Source organism: Tyto alba, unplaced genomic scaffold (assembly GCF_018691265.1).
Source record: "Tyto alba isolate M040663 unplaced genomic scaffold, T.alba_DEE_v4.0 Super-Scaffold_1000006, whole genome shotgun sequence".
In the NCBI taxonomy this organism is placed as follows: domain Eukaryota; kingdom Metazoa; phylum Chordata; class Aves; order Strigiformes; family Tytonidae; genus Tyto; species Tyto alba.
The window spans coordinates 33,251,350-33,274,199 of NW_024881272.1; the positions used below are offsets into that span (position 1 = coordinate 33,251,350).

Consider the following 22,850-nt stretch of genomic DNA (forward strand, 5'->3'; position numbering starts at 1 on the left):
TCCCAGCACTGAATTACAGCAGTGGGGCTGCCTTTTCCCATGAGACCCCGGCCTTCTTCGGGCACAGCACCTTGATGATCCGAGCAGGAGCAACAGTCCATAAATCAGTGTCTGCTCCACCATAGATCTTCATGGGTGGCAGGGGGGGTCGCCCTGCCATCTCCCCACAGGATACAGGGGGGTCTCTGCTCCGGCACACCTCCCCCCTCCTTTCTTCCTCCGTTCCTCCACTGACCTTGGTGTTCAGGCAGCTGCAGCAACTCTTCCTCACAAGTCCGACTGCCCATCACCACGTCCCTTCTTAAATACGTTATCACAGAGGCGCAGCTGATTGGCTCAATTTCCCAAACAGAAGTGGAGCTGACGTGGAGCTGGGGGAGCTTCGAGAAGCTTCTCCCAGGGGGCCGCCCCGATAGCCCCCTCCCCTGCCACCAAAAAACTCCACCACTCACTCAACCCAGAACAGCACCCCCACCCCAAGGAGACCTCTGAGCAATTACTGCCCATGCAGTTGGCAAAGTGGTGGCGTGGAAATATTTTATTGGGGAATACCTGAGCACTTGCTGGAAGGTGGTGAAGCAGCAGCGCATTGCCAGCCCAAGCATCCCAGGCTTCCTGGGTCACCATTACAATCAGTACAACTCCTTGGTCCAAATTAAACCAGATCACAGAAGTTGCACTGTCAGAGCTGATCTACAAGTGGTTATGAAACGTTCTCCATTTCACTTGGTATATCAAGAACCATTTTAATAAATGCAAACCTCACTTAAGAGAGCTCAAGCCTTGTTTAGAAAACAGAGATGATCTTGCCAGATCCTCTTAGCTGTATTTTAAGTTTGTGCTTAAAGAACTCCCCTGGGTGCATTTTGGTTTTGTGAAGTGAACAAAAATGGAGCTTCACCTCTCATTTTATTCTGCTTTTCTGAGACCTGGGGGTAGTGGATGGAAGACCTGAACAAATGGTTCCAAATTGGTTTATCTGCAGTTAGAACACTCTTGATAGCATGCCAAAAAAAAAAAGACAGCTATTCTCATGGACATGCCAGAAATGCACCCAGAAATGTTCTGGAAATTCACGGTACAAAATTTCACACAAAATTTTATGTTGCCTACAAGTTGTCACAGTAACATTACCTTTCCCCTTGGAAAGGAGATACCTTTTGCTGTTACTGTTCAATAGCCAGAACCAAATTAAATTATTTCTGGTTATGGTTATGAACATTCCTGCAGCGAGACATGTTCTGAGCCTACTCCAGTCCTTTTCAATTAATGGAAAGATGGGGATCGATGCCAAAATGGGATCTAAATTATGTTCTTACTGAAAGAGTAGATCAGAGGAAAGGCAGACAGTCTGGGCTATATCATGTACATCTCAAACCCTCTTTAACATTTATATACTCTTTTTAGAGTCCTGTATCTCTTTTGCTATTATTTCAGTGCATTTAACTTCAGTTATTTTTCTTGTTAATTAGGCACAGTGATAGACTGACTACACAAGAGTAGTTCAATCTAAATAAACTGTTCCAAAGATCTTTTTTCAGCCCTTCAGTACAAAAATCTGGATCTAAGCAGCAGTCAGCAGGACTCCCCTTAGCGTATGGTCGGCGCTTGGCTCTCCACCCCGGGAGCTGCACGGCTGCGGGTGCAGAAGCCTGGGCTGGTTTGGGTGAGGAGACGTGGCTCAGCCCCAGGGGATTTGGGCAAGTTTAGGGGTCTCTGCGTGTCTACCACCAGCGATGCTGTGGAGCTTTCTGTACTCCACTGCACTGTCACTGTACGGCCATTCCGTTTTCTTCTTTCCACAGCTTCTGGATAATTGCGTAATTACAAGTTGATGGGGGGGGCTCCTTGCCGGGCCCCCTCTAGATGGGGTCTGGGATCCCAGGACTGGCTCAGTCTTTTGATCTGAAGTAGCTGAAAGCAGGACACTTTTGGATGTGTTGCAAAAGTCTCCGATTTGAGTGTTTTACTAGCTAATAAATGAGATAGGCTGGCTGGCTTGAAGAATTCCTGCCAACGGTTTTAATTACCTCTCACCACTGCCTTAAATGATACTCGCTGTACAGCTGGGTTATATGGCATTATTATTCTAAATACAGACAAATAGAACTATATCAGGTGAGTAGTAATTTAATTGTTAAGTGCTAATCTGCATATTAAGCCCAAAATACCATGTGAGACTTGCATTCTGCTGGTTTTGCACCGGCTGAAAGAGCCATTTCAGGCACATTTTAATAAGTATTGTGCATTCTGCCTCACCAGAACATGCCTAGATGGGAAATGGATTTAATTAGGATGGCTCCCAGGAAACCTATTAACCTAATGAGGCTTCACTGCAGGGGCTGCTAGTTAATAAGAATAATAGTTCCCTTTGACTGGAATAGCTCAGATGATGAACTAGTGCCCAGGTCTCTGTCTGCCTCGGGCTGATGCTTTCTTTTTCTTTCTTCAACTGTATCTTTCAGTTGTCTCACAAGCTGCAATAGATTCGTTTCGTAAGTTTGTCAACCTCAATATAGGAAGATGTGCAACACGGAGTAATTCGAGCACAGGGCTTAGCAAAGACAAACGTAAGAAGGTTACGAAGGAGAGGGGAAAGGCAGTGGCAGTGTGTCCGTGCTAGAGAGCAGCAGCTCACGAAGGAAACCCAGAGTGGGTCCACGCTGTAGAGCTGGACATTCACTGAAGACAGGGTGAGAGCACACACCGCCCTTCTGCTGGGCACAGGGAGACTGTACTGGGGACAGTGTTTTAGTCCTCTCTTGTTTCCCAAAGGCCGTAGAAACATTTGGACTACCGCTCCTCTCGATTAAAAACCAGATGGCACAACTTAATCTAAAAAGAATGGTCGAAAAGGAGCGTGGGGGGAGCAGAAGGACAGCGCGAGCCTGTAAGAGGAGAGGGGTTATGCAAAGTGACATCCAGAACCATTTGAACTTTGCCTCTGTCACAATTTGAGTCAAACCCAAGCTTCAGATCAAGTTGATGTTTAATTAACTGCATAAAAGATATTTGTGTGGGCTGCTAAGCACTTCTACAAATCCAGCCTGGAAAACACAGACAAACAAACTGAAATGACCCTGTAGGAATAATAAAACATTCCCCGTTCTGCCAGAATCCACTAAGCCTGGTGCTGCCACAGACATTCACCATCTCCCTCGGAAACAGCCAGGCAACGGCCACCAGTCCTGCGGCTCAAGGTGATCCTCAAAGTTCCTGGAGTGCCCTATAGTTAGTGTGTTAATCCATTGGTAATTATACCCTAAACTTTTATGAATGCTCCTGGGAAATACCAGAGCCAAAGCAAGGCTTCAGCGTCCCCGTGCTCAGAGCAGGGGGAAGGTATGTCCTTGTCAACGCAAGCGGGTGCTGCGTGAGCGCGAGGACGTGAGCTCCTTCCCCGCACCTCTCTCTTCTCTCCCTCTGCACCTTTGGGTGCAGAAACTGCTCTGGGAAGCCAGAGCCAGCTGGAGGGATGGGAACGGCTGATGTCCCGGCTATACCTTGCTGGGCAGTGGTAGAGGAGGGTTTCATGTTTCTAAAATTAATCACTCCCTAGCTGTGAGGAGAGCTCTGTGCAGAGGGAGCAAATATTGCAGCTCGGGTTCACACTATAAAAGCCAGGAGCCAGTTAAATAAACCAGCTTCCCGGATCCTTCTTTTTTATCCATGCTCTCACTGTCCTTCCAGCTATCATTGCTGTGTCCTTTCTGCCAGCATTTGCCACCCTGCTCAGATGACACACTATTAGTATATAGTTGGTAGAGGGGTGGGTTTGCCCGTTAACCCATTAATCCTGTCAAGACCAACTCCTCAGTATGTCAGGTTTGTTTTTTGTTTTTTTTTCTTTAAGATTATGTTACAGCTTTTGTCTGCGATCAGACTTTTTGAACCACTTTTCTGACTTGCTGGGATAAAAACCAGGACTGTTCTCTCTATTTCTTGCCATTTCTATGCTTTTCCTTCCATTTCCCAGGTGTTCTCCATTTCTTCTGCTCTAGAGTCCCTAGTTGTCTTGCTCCTTCACCTAAAACTAACTAGAAAATAAGTTTTCAGTTGCACATGTTGTTTGTTCCAGTGCCCTGGGTGGCCACACAAATTCTTTGGCCAATGTTAGATGTTGAGAACAGAAGGCTGGAAATAAATAGGGGGATAAACCCATCCTTTTTCACAGCTCTCCACATTTTTGTTGCATTAAGGAAACTATGGCACCAAAACCTAATATACATATTGAAATAAGGAGTCCATAATCGCACCAGAGCCTTTCCTCCATAAGCTATTTTACAAATCAACTTTCTGTGGGCCTGTATTACACCATTACTTCATTTCACCCCAAGCAATAGCCACCTCACAGTATTCAGCTATTTCATGAGCATAAGTAGGTTTGAATTGACATGCTGCAGGGAAATTGTTCCTGGCCATGCTGTATTCTTACAGAAATGTTGATCAACAAAATTAATTGCTCTGTTAATATTAAGGAAATAAAACAACATTCAAGGTGGATTGCAGTAGTATTACCTGGATGTTTTCTTCTTCTTAACACTTCTAGTTGAGCCAGGGATGTATTTGACTCTGTGGGATACTTCATTCATTGCTTTGTTTCTGTTTTCTGAACCAGATTATAAGGATTCCAAGGAAAAGAATAAAATGGAAATCCTGTATATCCTGGTGCCAAGTGTTACTATCCCCCTGGCCATAGCCTTACTCTTCTTCTTCATCTGCATCTGTCGCAACAATCAGAAGTCATCCTCCCCTCCCGTTCAAAGACAGCCTAAACATGTGAGAGGACAAAATGTGGAGATGTCAATGCTCAACGCCTATAAACCAAAGGTAATCCCTCATTTCTGCTTCGACATTTGCTGTCTGTAAAGGCAGGGAGTGAAATGCTTTGATCAACTCCGCGCTGGAATACTGAACTGTTTTCCAACCTGCAGTTTCTGCTGGTGGTTTCAGCTGTAATTTTCGTGAGGATTTTTCTCATCAGCAGCATAGCAAGTGTGCCAGACCTATGGAGGTAATTCCTGTGTGCCAGTGTATCTGGATAAACAGGAGCTGGACGGTTTTTGTAATAAAGCGAGCAACCCACTACTGAAGCATCGCTGAATTACCTCATTTCAGTTAGAAAGTAGTGCAGATAAAGATGTGATTCAGCATTTTCTCAAGAGAGTTTTTTCATGGATCTGCTATAGTCATATGTCATCTTTCACTCAGCTGAAATCACTTTGGAAAGATTTGTTCCGTGTTTTCTCAGGCTTACCTATTCTCTCGGTTAAAAGAGAAATTACCGAAACAGAGCCTCAGAAATATGCCTGCAGTTCTGGCCAGCGCAGCTGATGCATAATGGCTCTTGTTTCTGGTATTGTTTTGCTTCATTGTAGTCCCAGGTTCATGAAACGTTTTTAAAAATCATTTAAGATTTAAGCCTGATTGACCTTGAGCTCCTTGTTTATTGGCAGATTTGCAAACCTGTATGGGTCACCCATTCCAGGGCGGTAACTGCCTTCTGCCACCTGCAGGCAGGATAGTGCCCTGGAAAGAGTATTTGCCTTGTTTTTCACACCGTGTCAGTTCAGCAGCTTGATGGAGATTGTTCTTTTGAAGCATTTCAGAGTAAAAATCAGTAGCTGCAGGTGATTAGAAGAGAAACTGTGTAGACTGTGGTATATGAAACAGTCAGGCATGCCTTTGGGTAAGCTGCTGGTTTTGTTAGAAAATGACATAGCAAAATTAATCCAAATTCTGATTTTACTGAGTTTCAGCAGCGTGAACTCTAACCTTCAAATACTGCTCTGCTTTCAGCAGAACTAATCACTTGACATCAGGACGGGTTACACTTGAACTTCAGGAGCTGTGTTCTCCATCTCTGAATAGATTCTGGAGTAGTTTTCTTCTTTAATTTGACAAAGCAGTTACGGGCTACCACTATTGCTTGCCCTTAAATGTCAAGTTTACAGAATTAGGTTATAAAAAGTTAATTGTGGCAGCCTAGGGAAAACGACCTGAGTAGCTGTGTGGGGTGAGATACAGGGAGTGCGCTGGGGCAGGGATGGATGGAGCTGTGCCACCCAGGCACTGGCTGCTCTTTTGGGGGTGCCGCAGTCTCAGTGCAGCAGGGACGGTCACGGGAAGTGGTTGCAGAAGAAAATTCCAGCTCAACACCAGCTCACAAAAAGAATAGGAGAGTCCTTTTCAGCGAGCGATAAAAGTAAACCCTCTGTGGGGCTGTGCTGGAAAACGCAGTGCTGCTTTTGCCCATTAGTAGCATAAACTGTGCACAGGAATGTTTTTACACGGCGTGATGCTAATGTTGGGATTCCTGTTTTAAATAGTGGTAGTGCACTGGGTGCTGATGTGATGCCAGCAGGACTGTTGTGCGGGGTGGTCAGGTCAGGCAGAGTTTGGTCTGTTGTTATGTTTTAACTCCTCAGTCCCCCACGTACAGGCCCAGTGAATTTATCTTCCTTTTCTTTTAAAGTTCTTAATTTCAACTTTCGTGTACAGCCTAAGAGTAGCTGTACATCAAAATGTTGGTAACAGCACTAAACCCATTTAATTAGGTGTCAAAACTACATCTTACATCCAACCTCCATGGACTATTTTGTTAAATTTGGATTTGCTTCTTCTGCTAGATATTTGGGGTACAGTCCGGCGTAAACTGAAGTTGATGGGAATGTCAGCATCGTTTCAGTGAGGTCACGGTTTCCACCTAGACTGCTGACACGCTGGTGCCTCATGCACACAATATAGGAAAGCAGCTTGCCCAGAAATGTTTGCAAATATAGACCGCACTGTTTTCTTTTTATGTTCAAAGTCATAGGCTGCAAAAAGCTTTCCATCTTATTTATGCTAATTCTGTATTTTCCCACTGGGAAACCCAGCTCTCCCTGTCTCAAATGTTTTGACTGCCTTTCAAACAAAATTTTCAAAGAAAGGAAGTAGAATCATATTTTCAAATACTGTATCCAGTGTTAATGTCAACTTTGGCTAAAAACACGCTTAGGCTTCAAGCTCCAACTGAGGTAGATGTGTGTTTGCTCATACAAATAAAAACATTAGCATTTCATCCAAAAGCCTGTTTCAGTTTTAAGGGATTTTAATTGCTTTCAAAAAAATATAATAAACTAAGCTCATCTTGTCATTCACCTAATGGAAGGAGCCGATAAAGAGATAGAGGTGGTGGCTTCACTCTTACTGCTCTCCCTTTGTACTCGGTTTACTTTGGCATGCTGCCTCATATGTATTTTACACTTCTTTACATTTTGTACACCGATGTATGACAAATACTTGTCAAACAAAAACTAAGCAGATTTATAACCGCTTAACTTGAAATGAGCTCTTCCTGCCAAAACTTTATGACTTCATTTTCTTTCATAGTTTTCCACTATGTTGCTTCAAACAGACGAACCCAGCCTCAGGTCAGACAGAGGTCATTTCACTTTCATTACTAAAATATAATTTACAATATGCCAGACCTAAACAAGTTTTAGCCTAAAGGATTTGTATAATATAAACCATCTGTTCCTCAACAATATAGCTAATTTCCTGCCATCACCATACAGTCTACTGGCTGCCTGCTTAAATGGCTTTATTATTATCATTATTAGTAGTAGTAGTATTATTACTATTATTATTACTACTATTATTATTACTACTATTATTATTAATGCAGTGTTTCTCTAGTGGTCAATATGATTAGAGTTCATTTATTCTAAAAGTCATTTTAAAATTAATTTTTAAAAGTCAATTCTTTTCCTATATTGCGACTGTAAAGCTGCCATTGTGTTATTTCAGGAATTCAAATGCTAATGTTTACACTAATTTATGAAACATAGATCCCAGACTCATAAATGAGTGGGTTTGGGTGTAGGTATTACAAGCACATGTGGAAGTTAACGTCTGAAAATCATACAACTTCTTTATGGCCTAAGAGTGAATATACGCACCCAGAATAACAACAGAGTTTTTTTAAAAGTTTGCCTTTCTTCTTTGACTGCTATCTTACTTTTCCAGCTGACTCTGTCCTACATGTTTCAGGATTGAACATTCAGTCAAGTATGAGAAGAAATAGCCTCTACTGTACCTTGAAGGGTTAATAGCAAAGTCAAGGAGTAATTGGCTACAAGGACATACTTTTAAAAAAAAAGTTTTCTGCTAAAACTTTAGGCCCTGGCCCAGAAAACACTTCAGCATATACTTACTTAAAGTATGTGAATTGCCTCAAATCCTGAAATTAGTCAGGTTCAATTTAAGTATATAAATGCCGGAGCACGAGTATATAAATGCCTTTACTGAAATGCTGATGGGTCCTGCATATATTTAGATCTAATGCTTACTACTTCTGTCTGATCTTGTGTAGAGGATAAAAAGTCATTCTAAATTCAGTTTTAGAGCAGAGTGCACAGAGATTAGGCAGGTCTCAGCCCCGGTGGGGTACTGGTGGCCCTCGGGCTGTATCTGGCCCCGGGCCGATGCTCTCGCACCAGTCACACCAGTGCCTGCGTCTCGCACATGGCCCAGGGAGCTCCTCTGTCATTCTGCTTGGCTTTCAGACGTCCTGTTCGAAAAGATCTTTTACTTAAAAAACTGTTTTCAGTCCTGGTTTTCTGACATGTTTTTGCTGTCGCTTAACAGAGTAAGGCTAAGGAGTTGCCTCTGTCTGCTGTTCGCTTCATGGAAGAACTGGGTGAATGTGCTTTCGGCAAGATCTACAAGGGACACCTCTACCTTCCAGGCATGGATCACGCTCAGCTCGTTGCTATCAAGACACTAAAAGACTTTAACAACCCCCAGCAGTGGGCAGAGTTCCAGCAAGAAGCATCTCTCATGGCCGAGCTCCATCACCCTAACATTGTTTGCCTCTTAGGTGTGGTGACCCAGGAACAACCTGTCTGCATGCTTTTCGAATACATGAACCAAGGAGACCTCCATGAGTTTCTCATCATGCGATCGCCGCATTCAGACGTGGGATGCAGCAGCGATGAGGATGGGACTGTAAAATCCAGCCTGGACCATGGGGATTTCCTGCATATTGCAGTCCAGATTGCAGCAGGGATGGAGTACTTATCAAGCCATTTTTTTGTCCATAAAGATCTTGCCGCTCGTAACATTTTAATTGGAGAACAACTTCATGTGAAAATTTCAGACCTGGGACTCTCGAGAGAAATCTACTCGGCGGATTATTACAGAGTTCAAAACAAATCTCTCTTGCCAATTCGCTGGATGCCACCAGAGGCAATTATGTACGGCAAGTTCTCTTCTGATTCAGATATTTGGTCATTTGGAGTTGTTTTATGGGAGATATTCAGCTTTGGACTTCAACCGTATTACGGATTCAGTAATCAAGAAGTCATAGAGATGATCAGGAAAAGACAACTGCTGCCCTGCTCTGAAGACTGTCCTCCCAGAATGTATAGCCTGATGACAGAGTGCTGGCATGATCTGCCATCCCGGAGGCCACGATTTAAAGAAATCCATGCCAGGCTGCGCTCGTGGGAGGGCCTTTCAAGTCACACTAGTTCTACTACCCCCTCGGGTGGGAATGCCACCACTCAAACGACTTCCCTCAGCGCAAGTCCAGTTAGTAATCTCAGTAATCCTAGGTACCCTAACTACATGTTTCCAGCACAAGGTATACCACAAGGCCAAATCGCCGGGTTCATCGGACCACCAATACCTCAAAACCAGCGATACATCCCGATCAACGGGTACCCGATTCCACCAGGATATGCTGCTTTCCCAGCTGCCCACTATCCACCGCAAGGTCCACCCAGGGTCATCCAGCACTGCCCTCCTCCAAAGAGCCGTTCTCCGAGCAGCGCCAGTGGATCCACTAGCACAGGTCACGTCACTAGTTTGCCGTCTTCGGGATCCAACCAGGAAGCAAATATTCCTTTGCTATCTCATATGGCGATTCCTAGTCATCCGGGGGGAATTGGTATTACAGTTTTTGGAAATAAAACTCAAAAACCGTACAAAATTGACTCAAAGCAGTCTTCACTATTAGGAGACTCCAGCGTCCATGGACCTAACGAATCTATGATTTCAGCTGAATTGTAAATAAGCGAGGCCTTTGTAAATATAACTATTTACAATACAAACTAGAAAGTCGTAGAAAAGATTTATATTCAAATATTTTATTAAAGATTCTTCTGGTTGCTTAACAGACATTGCAGCAAGTATCTTCTGTGAAGTTTAACTGCTTAACAGGATGGGCAGACTCAACCAGACAAAGATTGTTGTGGTATGAATACTCAGCTTTGTCAATGGACGCATTGTTTCTCTAAGTGCCACCGACAATTTAAAAAGGGGAAGGTTTGTTGTTTTTTTTTTTTTTAAATAGAAACATTTTATCATATGCTTTTTCACAGCTTTTTAAACCTCTGATGTGGTTTGAATCACAGAAACTTTTTTATACTGAAAACGTATTTTAATATTTGTCTCTTTTTTAGGAGATGCAGATATTCGGAGATCTACTGGGTGTGCAATTTCAGTTCCAATAGCTAGTTAAAATATTTGTAAATTTTGCAGTCAAGGATTATGTTTCAACTATGTGATCTGAGAGCTGAATAAATCACTTCAGGTAGGATTTTGGTCTTTTGTTAAGTTGGGAGATCAGATTCAGACCAAAAAAAGTTATTTATATGACAGCACAACAGCTTGAGTTATCAACTTGCAGTCTACGAACATCATCTGCTATTGGCTGCTAAAGATGGCTGGAGTTCTAAGAAATTGCCTTAAAGGAAATGAAATTAAAGTGTTTTAATTTCAGAACCTGAATCAGCTTATTCAAAGATAACATTTCATAATCTAGTAGTTAAAACAGAAATTTTATATCCTTTTGTTGCTATGCAACTGTTTAATGGAAAGGCTCCAAACCACAATTTTATATATGACAATCAGTTTTCCCAGGAATATTTATTGTTTCAGATCAATGTGTAATTTCAGTGACTATGGCTCCAGTAACCCCGAAAAAAGGGAAACTCACATTCCATTAGGCAGCAAATCCATTGATAGCAATTTTGTCTGTCAATTCTAAGAATGTGAATTAGTGGTAACTTTCAATTTAGAAATACGACATTTGTATAATTACTAAAAACTCATTCAGGTATAAGCAATCTAGATTATTCATTTGAAACCACTTTAATTAATTACAAAAGTGCTGTGTACATTACCGTTTTTCACAGACTTTTTTGTACTGAATAGTATTTTTATTGTACACGGAACGAAAACAATCTTTTGCTCAGTTGACAATGTTGTATAATATGACTTTATTTTTATCTTTTTGCACAAAAGTGTGATAATGTTTTGTACAGCAGAAGTGAAAATACATCTCTGCATTTTATATCTTGGTCTGTTTCTTGTTATTTTTAACCTGATGTAGATGTTCTTGAAGTATATTATGGTGATATTCAGCCACTACCTTATACAAATATTTTTCTTTGTTTTCACTGCATGCGTTTAATCACTGTATTACTTGATGATTGATTTATTAATTATGGGCATTTCAATTAGGCAAGCATGAAAATGTAACAACAAAGGCTATTTTATAATTAAGATATGTGCATTTTTGTATTTCACATGCCAGAGATGATATTAAACACTGATTATTTTATGCTGCTGTTTATTAAAACATTGTTTTAACGTAAAAATGCCGGTATTTCCTCCATCTTGGTGTAAGGTACTTGAAATGTTTCATATTTGACAAAGAGCTCACCCAGCTCAGGTAGGGGGTCTGCTGAAATGCTCACTTGAATGGGACGTGAGAGTTTTGCAAATAATATTTGCAGACAGATTACTTTGGGGTAACATGCAGAGGCTTAAATGAATATTTGACTGTGCAACTATTTGCAGAGCACACAAAAGAAGCAGGATGGCATAACTACCCTGTGAGAATGATGCAGTCTTTGCTGTGATCTCATCGGTGCCGTTTAGCTCCGTAGCAAGGGCCAGCATCGCCCTTTCAGCCCCTCGCTTAAGTTTTATGTCCTGCTGCGTCAGGTGAGCTTTCAAGGTACGTTGTGTTGGTGCAGCATCCGGGGCTGTCAAGCTCCCTCTCCATTGCACAGGCCTGAAACTGTACTTGCAGTTTAAGAACAATCTGTAATTATATAGTAGGAGCTTTTGTGACTTCTGAGATACTTTATGAACCTGAGATGTCAGCTTCCTTGTGGATCAGTAATGAAAATATGTTACATGTCTGCTAAAATCTAGTTTTGACTGAAGATTCAGACAATAATGACATCTATATCTGTGTCAGGTTATCAGTCTAAAATGCTAAAAAATTACTTTTGAACAGAGGTGTTTTACAGGAATGGATGAGATGGTTTTTCTCTGAGCTGTAGCTGTGAACATAACCAGAAGCTAGGGAATTGCTCTTTCTCACTTCTATACACACTCAGCTTTGCAGCGCTCGCTTGGCATCGTGTTCCACAGACAGTAAGTGCATTGTCATTCTTGATCCATCTTTTATCTCATCTACTCCTGCATACTTTTTCGAGTGGTTGCATCAGTGCAAACAATTCTTAAGCATCAAATGCACTGAGAAGGAAAAAGCCTTTTTTTTACCACCCATTTTTCCTATGGGGTTTCTTAGCTTGTGCTATTAAGGGCTTGGAATTTCAACAGTACCAGTTTAAAGACAGTCTGCCACTTGGTAAGTATCTGATTTCAGAAACAGAAGAAGCTATATGCAGCCAGACAAGTCTGTGGTCCTTAGTTTATGCCGTTATTGCAAAATCTTCAGTAAAGAACATGTTGTAAATCGAATCAATGGAGAAATAAGAATCTTTGTGCCATAGTTGACACAGACACATTTGTGCGAAAACATGACTGAAAAAGATACTGAGATATCATGATCAATGATATCAAAGTATTTGCTCGTCACTGTCAAGCAACAGCCTTCACTGAGTGACTGTGTGAAGAAAATGGAAGTATCTTTAGGAGGCTCTCTTTTCATCTACACAGGCAGGAAAAGACAGCCCTGGAGCCAGCTCACGAGACATCTGGAGAGATGGTCTCTGCCAGCTGGGATGACAAGTGGTATACGTCCCCTCAGGTCAAATCTGAACATACTTGGCATAATGCTGTAATTCAGTTCAATTCTGTAAAGACAAGCAGGAGCCACGCTCGAGTCAAACCACCATCGCGTCAGTACTATACACACTGAGCTCCCAGGGGACTGCTGCCTTACGCAGGTAAGATTAGCTGTGAATTTGCATACTTAGCCTTAATCAACCTGATAGCAAAGCAGTAACCTAATACTTAATGGAGCAGCAATGGGAGTCGTAAAATAGTCCCTCACACACTTTGTGGTTTTATGTTAAAAAAACAGGAGCTACAGTGCAAGCCCACTCACAGCTCCATTTAGGGGTTTTCCTTTATTTCAAAGTAAACTGGGTCCTTATGGTTAAAATATTTTGTGACTCACAGATGTAAACCAGCACTGAACAATACACCTGAAAACTCTTGCAAAGATCTCTTCCTGCCCTTCCCTCCCTCTCTCAGCGGGCGAGGTTTGTGAACTGTGAGGGTGAAATCCCAGTCTGGCTCACAAACGATACCTAGGGAACAAACGCTAACGCAGAGAGGCAGGAATTCAGCAGGGAGAGATTAGAGGGAAAAAAATCTTCTAAAAACCAATTAGATGATGTGGAAAATAAATGTTGCCAGAAATTAAGGAATTACTCCTCAGGTGGGAATGCAGACGTACAGATGAAAGCTATTTTCGTGGCAAACGAAGGAAGAGGGAATTTTCCAGATTCCTAATGTTACATGCGAGAATCATCATCCCTTCTTCCTGCAAAGCGATAGGGCAGCCAAGACTGTTGGAAATGCACTAATGGATTGAGAAGCTCTAGAGGTTTGGAAATAAAACTCTGAATAAACACCGTTTAGTAAGCTTCAATCTGGAGAATCTCATTCCCTCCAGGTTAGCTTATATTTCTGTAAAAGAGAATAAATATTTGCTGGTTTAAAGACCAAAATGCAGAGTCTGAAATGGAGATATGTATCCTTTGTTCCCACAGAGGAGTGATTATTGTGGGTTTCTGCATTCTCTGGATTGAAAGCAGAAGGTAAAGCAGAAATTTGGGGCTGGAAAACTCAGAAACACCAGCATGTGTTTATCCAGAGCATGAGAAATTGTCAAAAAGGAATCTATTATTTACTTTGCATGAATAAGGATATCCAATAAGGTTGCAGGCTTGGAAATACTCTCTTACATTTGCTTGTTGTTCCCATACTGTTCTGTAACCTACATTCACCGGGAGAACTTTAAAATGTCCACCTAACTCAAAACACTCCTGATGGTAAGGCAGGCGATATAAAAACTCTCTCAAGTACAAACACATGCTGTTCCCTATGGACCCAATCCTATGGACTGAGTACCTTCAACATCTACTGGCTCCAGTTACTGTGTTTATCAGAAGGTATTTGGCTCGTTGGCAGGATTCACTCTTTTCAGTATGTCTGAGCGTTGCCTTTGCCTCCTCACGAAGTGGAGCCATTTGACCAAAGGATGATACTTCTCTTCTGTTTTATTCCCTTAGGACTAGCTTGGTCAAGGTAGGCCTGGCACAGCTCAGGCTAAAAAGACAAGCTGCAGCCAGGACTGCCTTTAGTGTGGGTGGGAAGAGAGAAATGGGCTAAGCCACCCTCTGTCCTTGCACACCATGTCACACTAGGTGTTAGGGACATGAAAGCAGCTGTGACTTTATCATCCACCCTCCCCATGCACGCATAAGATACAATACCTGGTTAAAAATTATATGTATAAACTAGAAATTCATGGACACCATAAAGCTGCAGGTAGGGAGAGAGGGCTGTCTACATTTGGTGAAGATGGTAATCTCATAGGAAAGCCAGTTTTGTGAAAAAAATTCTCATTGTTCCTTATGGCTTGGCTTAAAAGACACTGAAATCCACAGGAGTCTTTTCACTGATTTTAGTGATGTCTGAATCGGGTTTTCCACCTTCTGGAGAGTCCTCAGAAGTTTTAATGAACTTGATGAAAGCCTGAACCTTCAGTCTGTACCTGTGAGAAATTTGATCTTGCAGCACAAGTTCACCAACGGTTCTGATGCATGCACAGAGTGTGTTATAATGCAGGTTCCCAAGCCAGAAAAGAGAGACATATTAGCACATTTGTTAAAAAGAACAATTTTGTACAAAACCTGGCTTTCATTCCGAAGTACTACAGTAAACAAAAAAAAGGTTAATTTTTTATTTGCAGAAAAAAATTACAGCATCCTTACTGCATGTTATAATATTTTAACCAGGATTTCTTTATAATATGAATTCATCATCATCCTGTGGGCAGGGAATGGAATGATCAGGCATGAATTTCACCACCTCTGCCTCTGCTGGAGAACCTCAGTGGAAAAACGAGGCAACTGGGCTTCTGCCTGGGTTAGGCTAATGGAGAGCAAACATCTTTTGGAGAGGAAGCACTAGCTGCATTTTGAAAGAGCACCTCCTTCATGTCCGTAAGATCTGCGTCCTGATTCCTAAATTCTCCTCCTCAGATATCATCATGTCTTCACACTATGTAACCTTGCACCTTTGTTCCAGATATTTCTTTTGCTTGAGGCAGAGCCAGCACATTTCTTCCAGTGAAAAGACAGTAGCCAAAGGATTTTTGGCTGTTAGACTTGCAGAGCGTGGCTAAACTGAGGAGGTCTGAGGGTGCTGGGACCAATCTTAAAGCACATAGTCACCCAAACCACATCCTCGAGTTCTGTGAGACCATGCTTTCTTTTGGCTGCATCTTCAATGACGATGCTTTTTTGTGGCCCCAAGTCTGCTCACTCCATGGGCCTGAAAGCCTCTCTTAAAGATGTGATGTTCATGGAATCTGAGAAGTAATTTTTATCTTGCTGTGGGCTATCTTTTATAGGAGGAGAGAATATTGCCCCCAAGTCAGTCACTCTCTATCCCATCATATTTCTTCCTGTTTGATCTTGCAAAGATTAAAGTTCAGTATATTTCAGGACAGTTATATTGCTGAGGTAATATAAAATTATTAAAAACAGAGAGAGAGACAATATTGTGACTACACATCAAAAGCTCCTTAAGACAAAGGAGGGAAAATTGACTTGAAACTGGAATTATTAGAAGCATCTGTGGTGTCCTTTATTTTCCATTTAACAGTGCAACACATTTTGGAATCATATCTAACTGTTTCGAACTGGCAACCTGGTACTGCCTTAATTTTCTGATTTGTACCCTAAACCCCGTGGTTTATCTGCTCCTGCAGAGGGGAACAGCAACTGTTGGTTAATGAGTTTTGTCCTTAAGATGCAAAGGAACATTTTCAAATGCTGCAGCCTATAATTTGTATGAAGAAGAAGTTGGGCTTGGTTTTTTTCTCATCTGAGGAATTTAAAACAAAAGAGAAATATCTTAGATTCATAAGAAGCACATGGGTTTTTAAACCACAACTGGTGCTTGGAGTACAATGTGTATATGTTTGTTTATATATGTGGGTACCTGTATCTATACACACTCAAATGTTTTGGGTATTTCCATAGTTTAAAAAAAAAAAAAATTCAGTAACATTTCGAAACAGTAACTAACAGGAACTAGGATAAGATTTATTTCCAGTCACACAAGTGAGAGTTTATTAGGGTCAATCCTGAGCTGTGGAAGGCAGAAGTGCTGCCTTCACGGTGCGGTCTGTAATTGATGTGTCCCTATAGAAGGAGCGGTGCCAGGTCGCTTGGGTTTGGACACTCGCTCAGCGCAGCTGCGGGATGATCCAGCCAGGCGGCCGGAGCCATGGGGAGAATGAGCAAAACATCTCACCCTGGGAAAAAACACCCTTTCATGTGCGTTCAACTCCCTTCACACACCTTCCTACATTTTAAGGTCAAAAGAGGCAGAAAAGGACAAGTGACCTCCTAACACTAGACATCATATTTATTCCTTCTTCCACCAAAGTGCTGCTTGAGGCAGAGTATCTCCTTTGGAGCCAAGCTGTACAACACATGGCCGGTGGATCCCAGGCACCCCAAGACGTGCTTTGTTCATCCCTCTGACAAGGTACGAGTTACTTTGCACCAGGCAGTAATGGCTTGTGTGCGTCCTCTTCCTCTCCACACAGGATGGAAAGGCCACCACCATGTTTCCCTGGGGCATGGGCATGTACAGGGGTGGGTCCTGTGGAGCTGCCAGAGAGTGACAATCCCTGCATGTCTTGTGCCTGGGAGGTGCAGCACAGGAAAAATTGGGCAAAGTCTGGGAAAATAAGATGGACGCCAGAGGGAAGCGAGGCTGGATGAAGGTGGTGAGGGCCGAGGGAGGAGCCTGGAGAGCGGCAAGACGGAGGGTGGAGGAGACGGGGGGTGGAGGACTGCGGCGGGATGCACACCGCAGCGTGGCAGGTGTGAGGGGATGGGGAAGGAAGGTGGGGGACCTCCGCAACCAGGGAGGAGAGGAGTGAGGACTCCCCGTTCTGGAGGGTGGAACACCACTGGGCCTGGTCACAGGGAAAATGGCGGGCATGACTCTGCAAGGCCCCTCAGCGGCGCCCGGGGCGGGTTACCTCAGGGAGGCCGCCTCACGAGGAGGTGAGGCGGAGGCACCAACTAGTTTGCCCTGCACAGCCCTTACACAGGACTTCTCCTCCACAGCACCAGCTCCTGAGCCCTCCATAACTGATCTCCTCAGAGGCTGGTGCCGTACGTCCCAGCCAAGGCCTGCGTTTCCCCCCATTCCGGTTAAATTCACCTTCTCACACCCAGCTCTCCAGCAAATCAAACAAAATCGTGGGCTGTGAAGGCCGCAGCTTGTTTTCTTTAAAGACTGCCGTCTCTGTTTTGCGTTGGTATTACCCAAAAACATTTTGCTCAGCCAATGTTGTTTGAACAAACTTTGCTGTACGCGGTTCCTCTCCAGTTAGGCTTGGCTTATTCTCAGGTTTCATTGTGAGATGCAGGAAATGTGATCAGCATCGGAAGGCGTCCCCATCACGGCTCAGCACTGGGCCTGGTTAGTCTCGACTTGCTTGTGCAAGGATACAAGGCGGGAATTTGGCTTGGCTCAGGAGCCACCTTAGAAATCATACTTGCTGTTCTGTTGCTGTTATGTTTCATAGTGTATTTTCTTGTCTCTGAAGTATTTTTATGCACCAAAGAACTTGAATGCTTTAGAGATTTTTTTATTTTTAAAAAGGCAAATTAGTACTTAAAAACAGTACAAAGGCTTGGGAAAAGCTGTGCTGAGTAGCCCATGCTGAACTCCAGGTTTCTGCTGATAGGACTGTTTCAAAAGTTTACACCTAGAGTTTTGCTATTCCACCTCAGCCGCCCCTCCCGCTTACCTGGCTCTGCACATTTTCAGGCTAAGTGTACAGTGTCCAGAATAGAAATCCTCCCTTTCCTCACAGGATCTACCAGGACTGCAAGGGTCTGGGCACTGGCTCAACCCAGCACATTGTCATAATTCCCCCCACCATCACGCCGTGACTCATTTGGACTTCTATGGAAGAGGTATAGGAGCACAGCCGCTGGGCAGGGTGAATTCTTGCTTACTATGAATATGCTTTTCTGTAATAATTGGGCAGCTGCTTTGTTGGATGGCCATGGTTGCCTTGAAAAATAACTGTGTCAATGCAATCAGGCTATTGCTAGACAAGGAGAAGGAGGAAACTGAAAAATTAGGTTTTCAACATGACTCCACACAGTGACGCTGGCTTCTGGAAGAAGAAGGGGATACAGAAGTGTAAGGTCCCAGGTCAGAAGTACAGCTGTGGCTGTGGACGCTCACATTCATAGAGATCTGTACAGAGTTCGCTGGTGAGCAGGAGCAATGTCAGTACTCTTCTTTCTGTGGAGGAGCATTGCCTTTTCTCCCTCAGCACTCTGAGATCTGCTTGCAGAGCCTGATAATTCCAGAAGCTCCCATTCGGAGTTCAGGCTGTGCAGAGGGCAGCAGGTCCCAGTGGGATCAGCAAAAACCCTGTGACCAAGCTGCTGCACTGAGGGTGAGTGGGATGCTGAGTATGTAAAACCATTAGTCCCAGCCGTAAAGTGATGTACGTGTCTGATGTGCTAGCATTTCAATGAGGTCAAGTCCAGGCAAACTAACTTAGGAGTTAGAGAAGACACAAATAAACAGATGGTCTGGACACTATATTGTGGTATAACAGGAGACAGTGCCAGAAATGGAATAATTATTCCAAAGTAGATTCACATAACCTGTATCCAAATATAGTTGGCATCAAATGAATTAGACATTTGATAAAAAAACCTAAAATTACTTTTGTATGTGGGCAGAAGTTAGTTTATGATTAAAAACTCTCCAGTCCTAAGGAAGCTAGCTTTCCAAAGTAGCCAAGCCATGAAGATTGCACAAGAAGCCATAAATCTGACATTTCCTAATTTCTGAGTGCTCAGCATTGTAGCATAAATAATACTCCTTTCAAACATTGCTTTGTAGGCAATTTATTTGCAATATAATTTATGTATTTATTTCCTTATCTGGTAGTTAGTCTCAGTCCTGAAAATATGCAGACTACTTAACAGAGCAGGATCAAGGCTTAACACTATTACTGGTTTGTAGCATACAAAAGCTGCAGCTGTGCATGGTGCAATAGCTGTCCAGGGTGCAAATGCAGGATTGTTCCATGCCGGAGCAGAAGGAAAGGTCGTGGGGCTGTTTCTCACATCTTCTGCTACTGCAGCAACTGGCAGGGATATGAGGAGAGCCTGGCTTGCATGTTGTCATTTTTCACCCCGCTGACTGTGAGGCAGTTATGTTTATTCACTGCTGGTTGCCTCGTGGGCGTTTGTTCGGCTCCTCAAAGTGCCGCTGTTCCAAGTGACTTGTGGAGGGTGGCGGGAGCCCAGATGATGGCAGCATCCCGTTCTTGGTTTGATCCTGTAGTGATTCAAAACACTTAGGCTATTGTTAACATGAGGTGGATGGTGTCATCTAGAACCTCAGTGAGGAATGTGTGAATGCCTGAAAAATCAGGAAGAACAGAGGAGAAGGGGCAAGAAAACAGTGCTGGGTCACCTGGGCAGTGTTGTCATATCTCTCTCCAGCGTAAGAAGCAGGGACACCTTCCAGGTAGGACTTGCTGCATACCACTGTCCGTTTTATCAGTGTCTTTATCATCAAAATTTGCGGGGCTGAAGTACAACAGGCTGGTAGGAACTGTTGAGCTGTTGTTCTAGCCTAACCATTAAATGTCCAAAAGTCTTGGACAAATATAGAGTTTTTAATAGTTTTTTCCAAGACAGATTTTTGTGGGAACATAGTTGGGAAACCATGCAAATAGTCCCATAGACAGGAAATCTGTAGATAGGTTTTTGAGTCATTTAAAAATACAAGATATACAGGACAAACAGTAATGGTTTCTAGTTCCTCTAGTGCTTAGCAACAAAGCTGTCCTATCTTAAACGTTATACAGCATCTGAATGTTTTCCCTTCATGCAGTGGATTGGCTCTCTGGGAAGCCGTGTATAGACTTCCCTGACAACCTTGAGAGCTGGAAAGAAAAGTTAACTGTAACGTCTCGCCTGCTATCCCAGTAAAGAAAAAGATGTTTTCTCTGTCAGAAAATATTAAAATATGCTTTATGTAGTGGTTGTGAATTTTAAAATACAAATCCAGGATGACTCCTGAGCTTGGGTAAATAGGATCTGTTAGTTGTTCCTCTTTGCAAACAGGAATGATTTCTTTTCACCCCTGCACTTCTTCACCAGTGACTCTCTTGGCAGCTCCTTAACCCTGATGAAAACAGATGATGAAATGAATGGAGTTGTTACCGATGCTAATTTTTTAATAGACCAGGCTAACTGATTCCTTTGATCTTTAGGATTTACACTCTTTTATCTTGTATAAATCAACTGCTCAAGAGACATGTGCCCACCCAGTTCTCTGCACTTCAGAAAAATGATTTAAAGAAGCTGATAATTTTACTTGTAAGTTTTCTGGGCTATCATATTGTCAATCTTGATCAAGAGTGTTGGGTTGAGTCTACAGATCAGTGGTAACTTAAAGTGTTGTTTCATTTTGCCACATGGACCTCTGTTTCAGATTTACTGCCCCCTCTGTTTTTTGTTGTTTGGGTGGTGGTTTTTTAAAAGCAAATTAATCCAGAATTTTTTTGTGGACCACTCTTTGCCATTCTTTGTGTCTTCGTTTCCAGCCTCACTGCCTGCCATCACTTTAAAAGACACTATCCTCTCATAACTGAATATGTCCCTCAGGTGTATGCATGATTTTTCCAGACAACTTCGTGTTGATTGTGAGCAAAACAAATGGCAAAGTCATGTATCATTTATGGCTGTCTGCTGTGATTTACAAAAGAATGAAGAGGAAAATTGAAAGAATCAAGAAAATTGTGTCCTATTTTTTCCAAAATGCCAGAATTAAAATGCTACGGTGATAATTCTGCCCAGAAAGCGACCAGTTTAACAGAATAGAGTTGTGTAATTTTACTAATTAAATATGAAATTAGGGTTTTGATAGCTTATGCTTTACAGACTCATGTGTGTGTTTGTATTTCCCTAGATGATGCTTTCAAAAACAGGAACAGAAAATGCAGTGAACAAGGTGAAATGGTGAAAAAATATATATATAGTCAAATGGTTTTGCAGTGTGTTAGAAAGAGCCTTCACTCAGAAGGTAACACTGCCTCTTTTTTTGTTATTGTTCATAAATAAATCTTAAGAATTTAAAAAAATTTTTAAACAATTCTAAAGCCTGTTTAACAGGAAAATTTAAATGCTGATTTAATTTTAATGAACAAGAAGTAGCCTTTTGAAAGCAAATGTGTGGCCTAGTCTTATAAATGATGTAGAGGTGGATGAGACCCAGCGAAATTCATGCGTTCTGGTGAACACAGCTGAGATAAAACAGGGAGACGGGAAGTGCTTATTTTTATTCTGTGACACACCAGCTGGTTTCTCTACCTTCCAGTCTAAGCACAGCACAGCCGCTCAAAAAATATTGGCTTTATTTCAAGGAAACAAACAGAAAACAAAACTCTGTCCATTCAAACCATCCAGCAAAAGCAGCCAGAAACCCGCATTCAAGTCTCTTTCTCCTCCTCTGCTCAGTTATTTCTGGAATGGAGGAAAAAACCTTGTTTCCCAAAGGAAGGTCCCTAAAAGTCCTCCACCTCCAGAGAAGCCGTTCCTTCCTGGTAGGCTCTTAAATAAGTCCTTCAGCCAGGAATCCTCTTCCTTAGTGATTCCCAGCAGCGGCCTGCTGGTTAGCACCGTGGGACAAGCTCTTCTCCAGGCTTTCGAAAGGATGCGTGTGGGCTGGTTAAGCCCCATGCTTCTGTTTTATGGTGATCAGCTGCCAGAATGGATTGCCTGGGGGTTAAACCTCATGGCAGAACTTCTCTCCTTGTTGCTCAGTAAGAGGGAGGGTGCAGGTATGGATCCTGAAAACTATTTTTTCTGTGGCGGCACAAAGCGTCCAGAGTCTGGTGATCATAAAGAAGTTCCCATTAGCCTGAAGGCCGGAAAGCTGTCAGAATCAAGAATCACCTGCCTCTCTATGTTCCTTCATTTCCCATAGCATTTTAATATACTGCTGGGGTGAGACACTGCACACAAATGAGAACCCAGCCCACATTTTGTGCAAACGCATGTGTAGCATTCTTGCCCACAGGACTAGTAGAGGTAGGGCAGGAGGGTAAGTTCCTCCTCTGTTACAAAGCCAGCACAGCTTCCACTGAACAGAACCAGTTCATACCAGTAGGATCTAGATAACAAATGCTTTAAAATATTTTTAAAACATTTAAACTTAAAAGAAAAAAAAAAAAAAAAAAGACATTTAAAAGACCTTATTTTCCATTGTGGAACTTCCTGATATTGAGAAGGACTGTGTTTCTT

General features: G+C 42.6%; 1 protein-coding gene across 2 annotated transcripts in view; it reads left to right on the forward strand.

Moving 5' to 3' along the window:
- Positions 1 to 11,341, forward strand: part of ROR1 (receptor tyrosine kinase like orphan receptor 1) — a 173,129-nt gene extending 161,788 nt beyond the window's left edge. The window contains exons 8-10 of one of the 2 annotated variants that reach the window (XM_042785523.1): positions 4,619 to 4,830; positions 8,632 to 9,838; positions 10,449 to 11,341. In XM_042785523.1, the coding sequence (XP_042641457.1) occupies positions 4,619 to 4,830; positions 8,632 to 9,838; positions 10,449 to 10,507 (1,478 nt within the window). In that variant the 3' untranslated portion in view covers positions 10,508 to 11,341. Of the gene's footprint in view, positions 1 to 4,618; positions 4,831 to 8,631 lie in introns of both variants that reach the window. The other variant, XM_042785516.1, reaches the window with a different exon arrangement.
- The last annotated feature ends 11,509 nt before the right edge of the window (positions 11,342 to 22,850 follow it).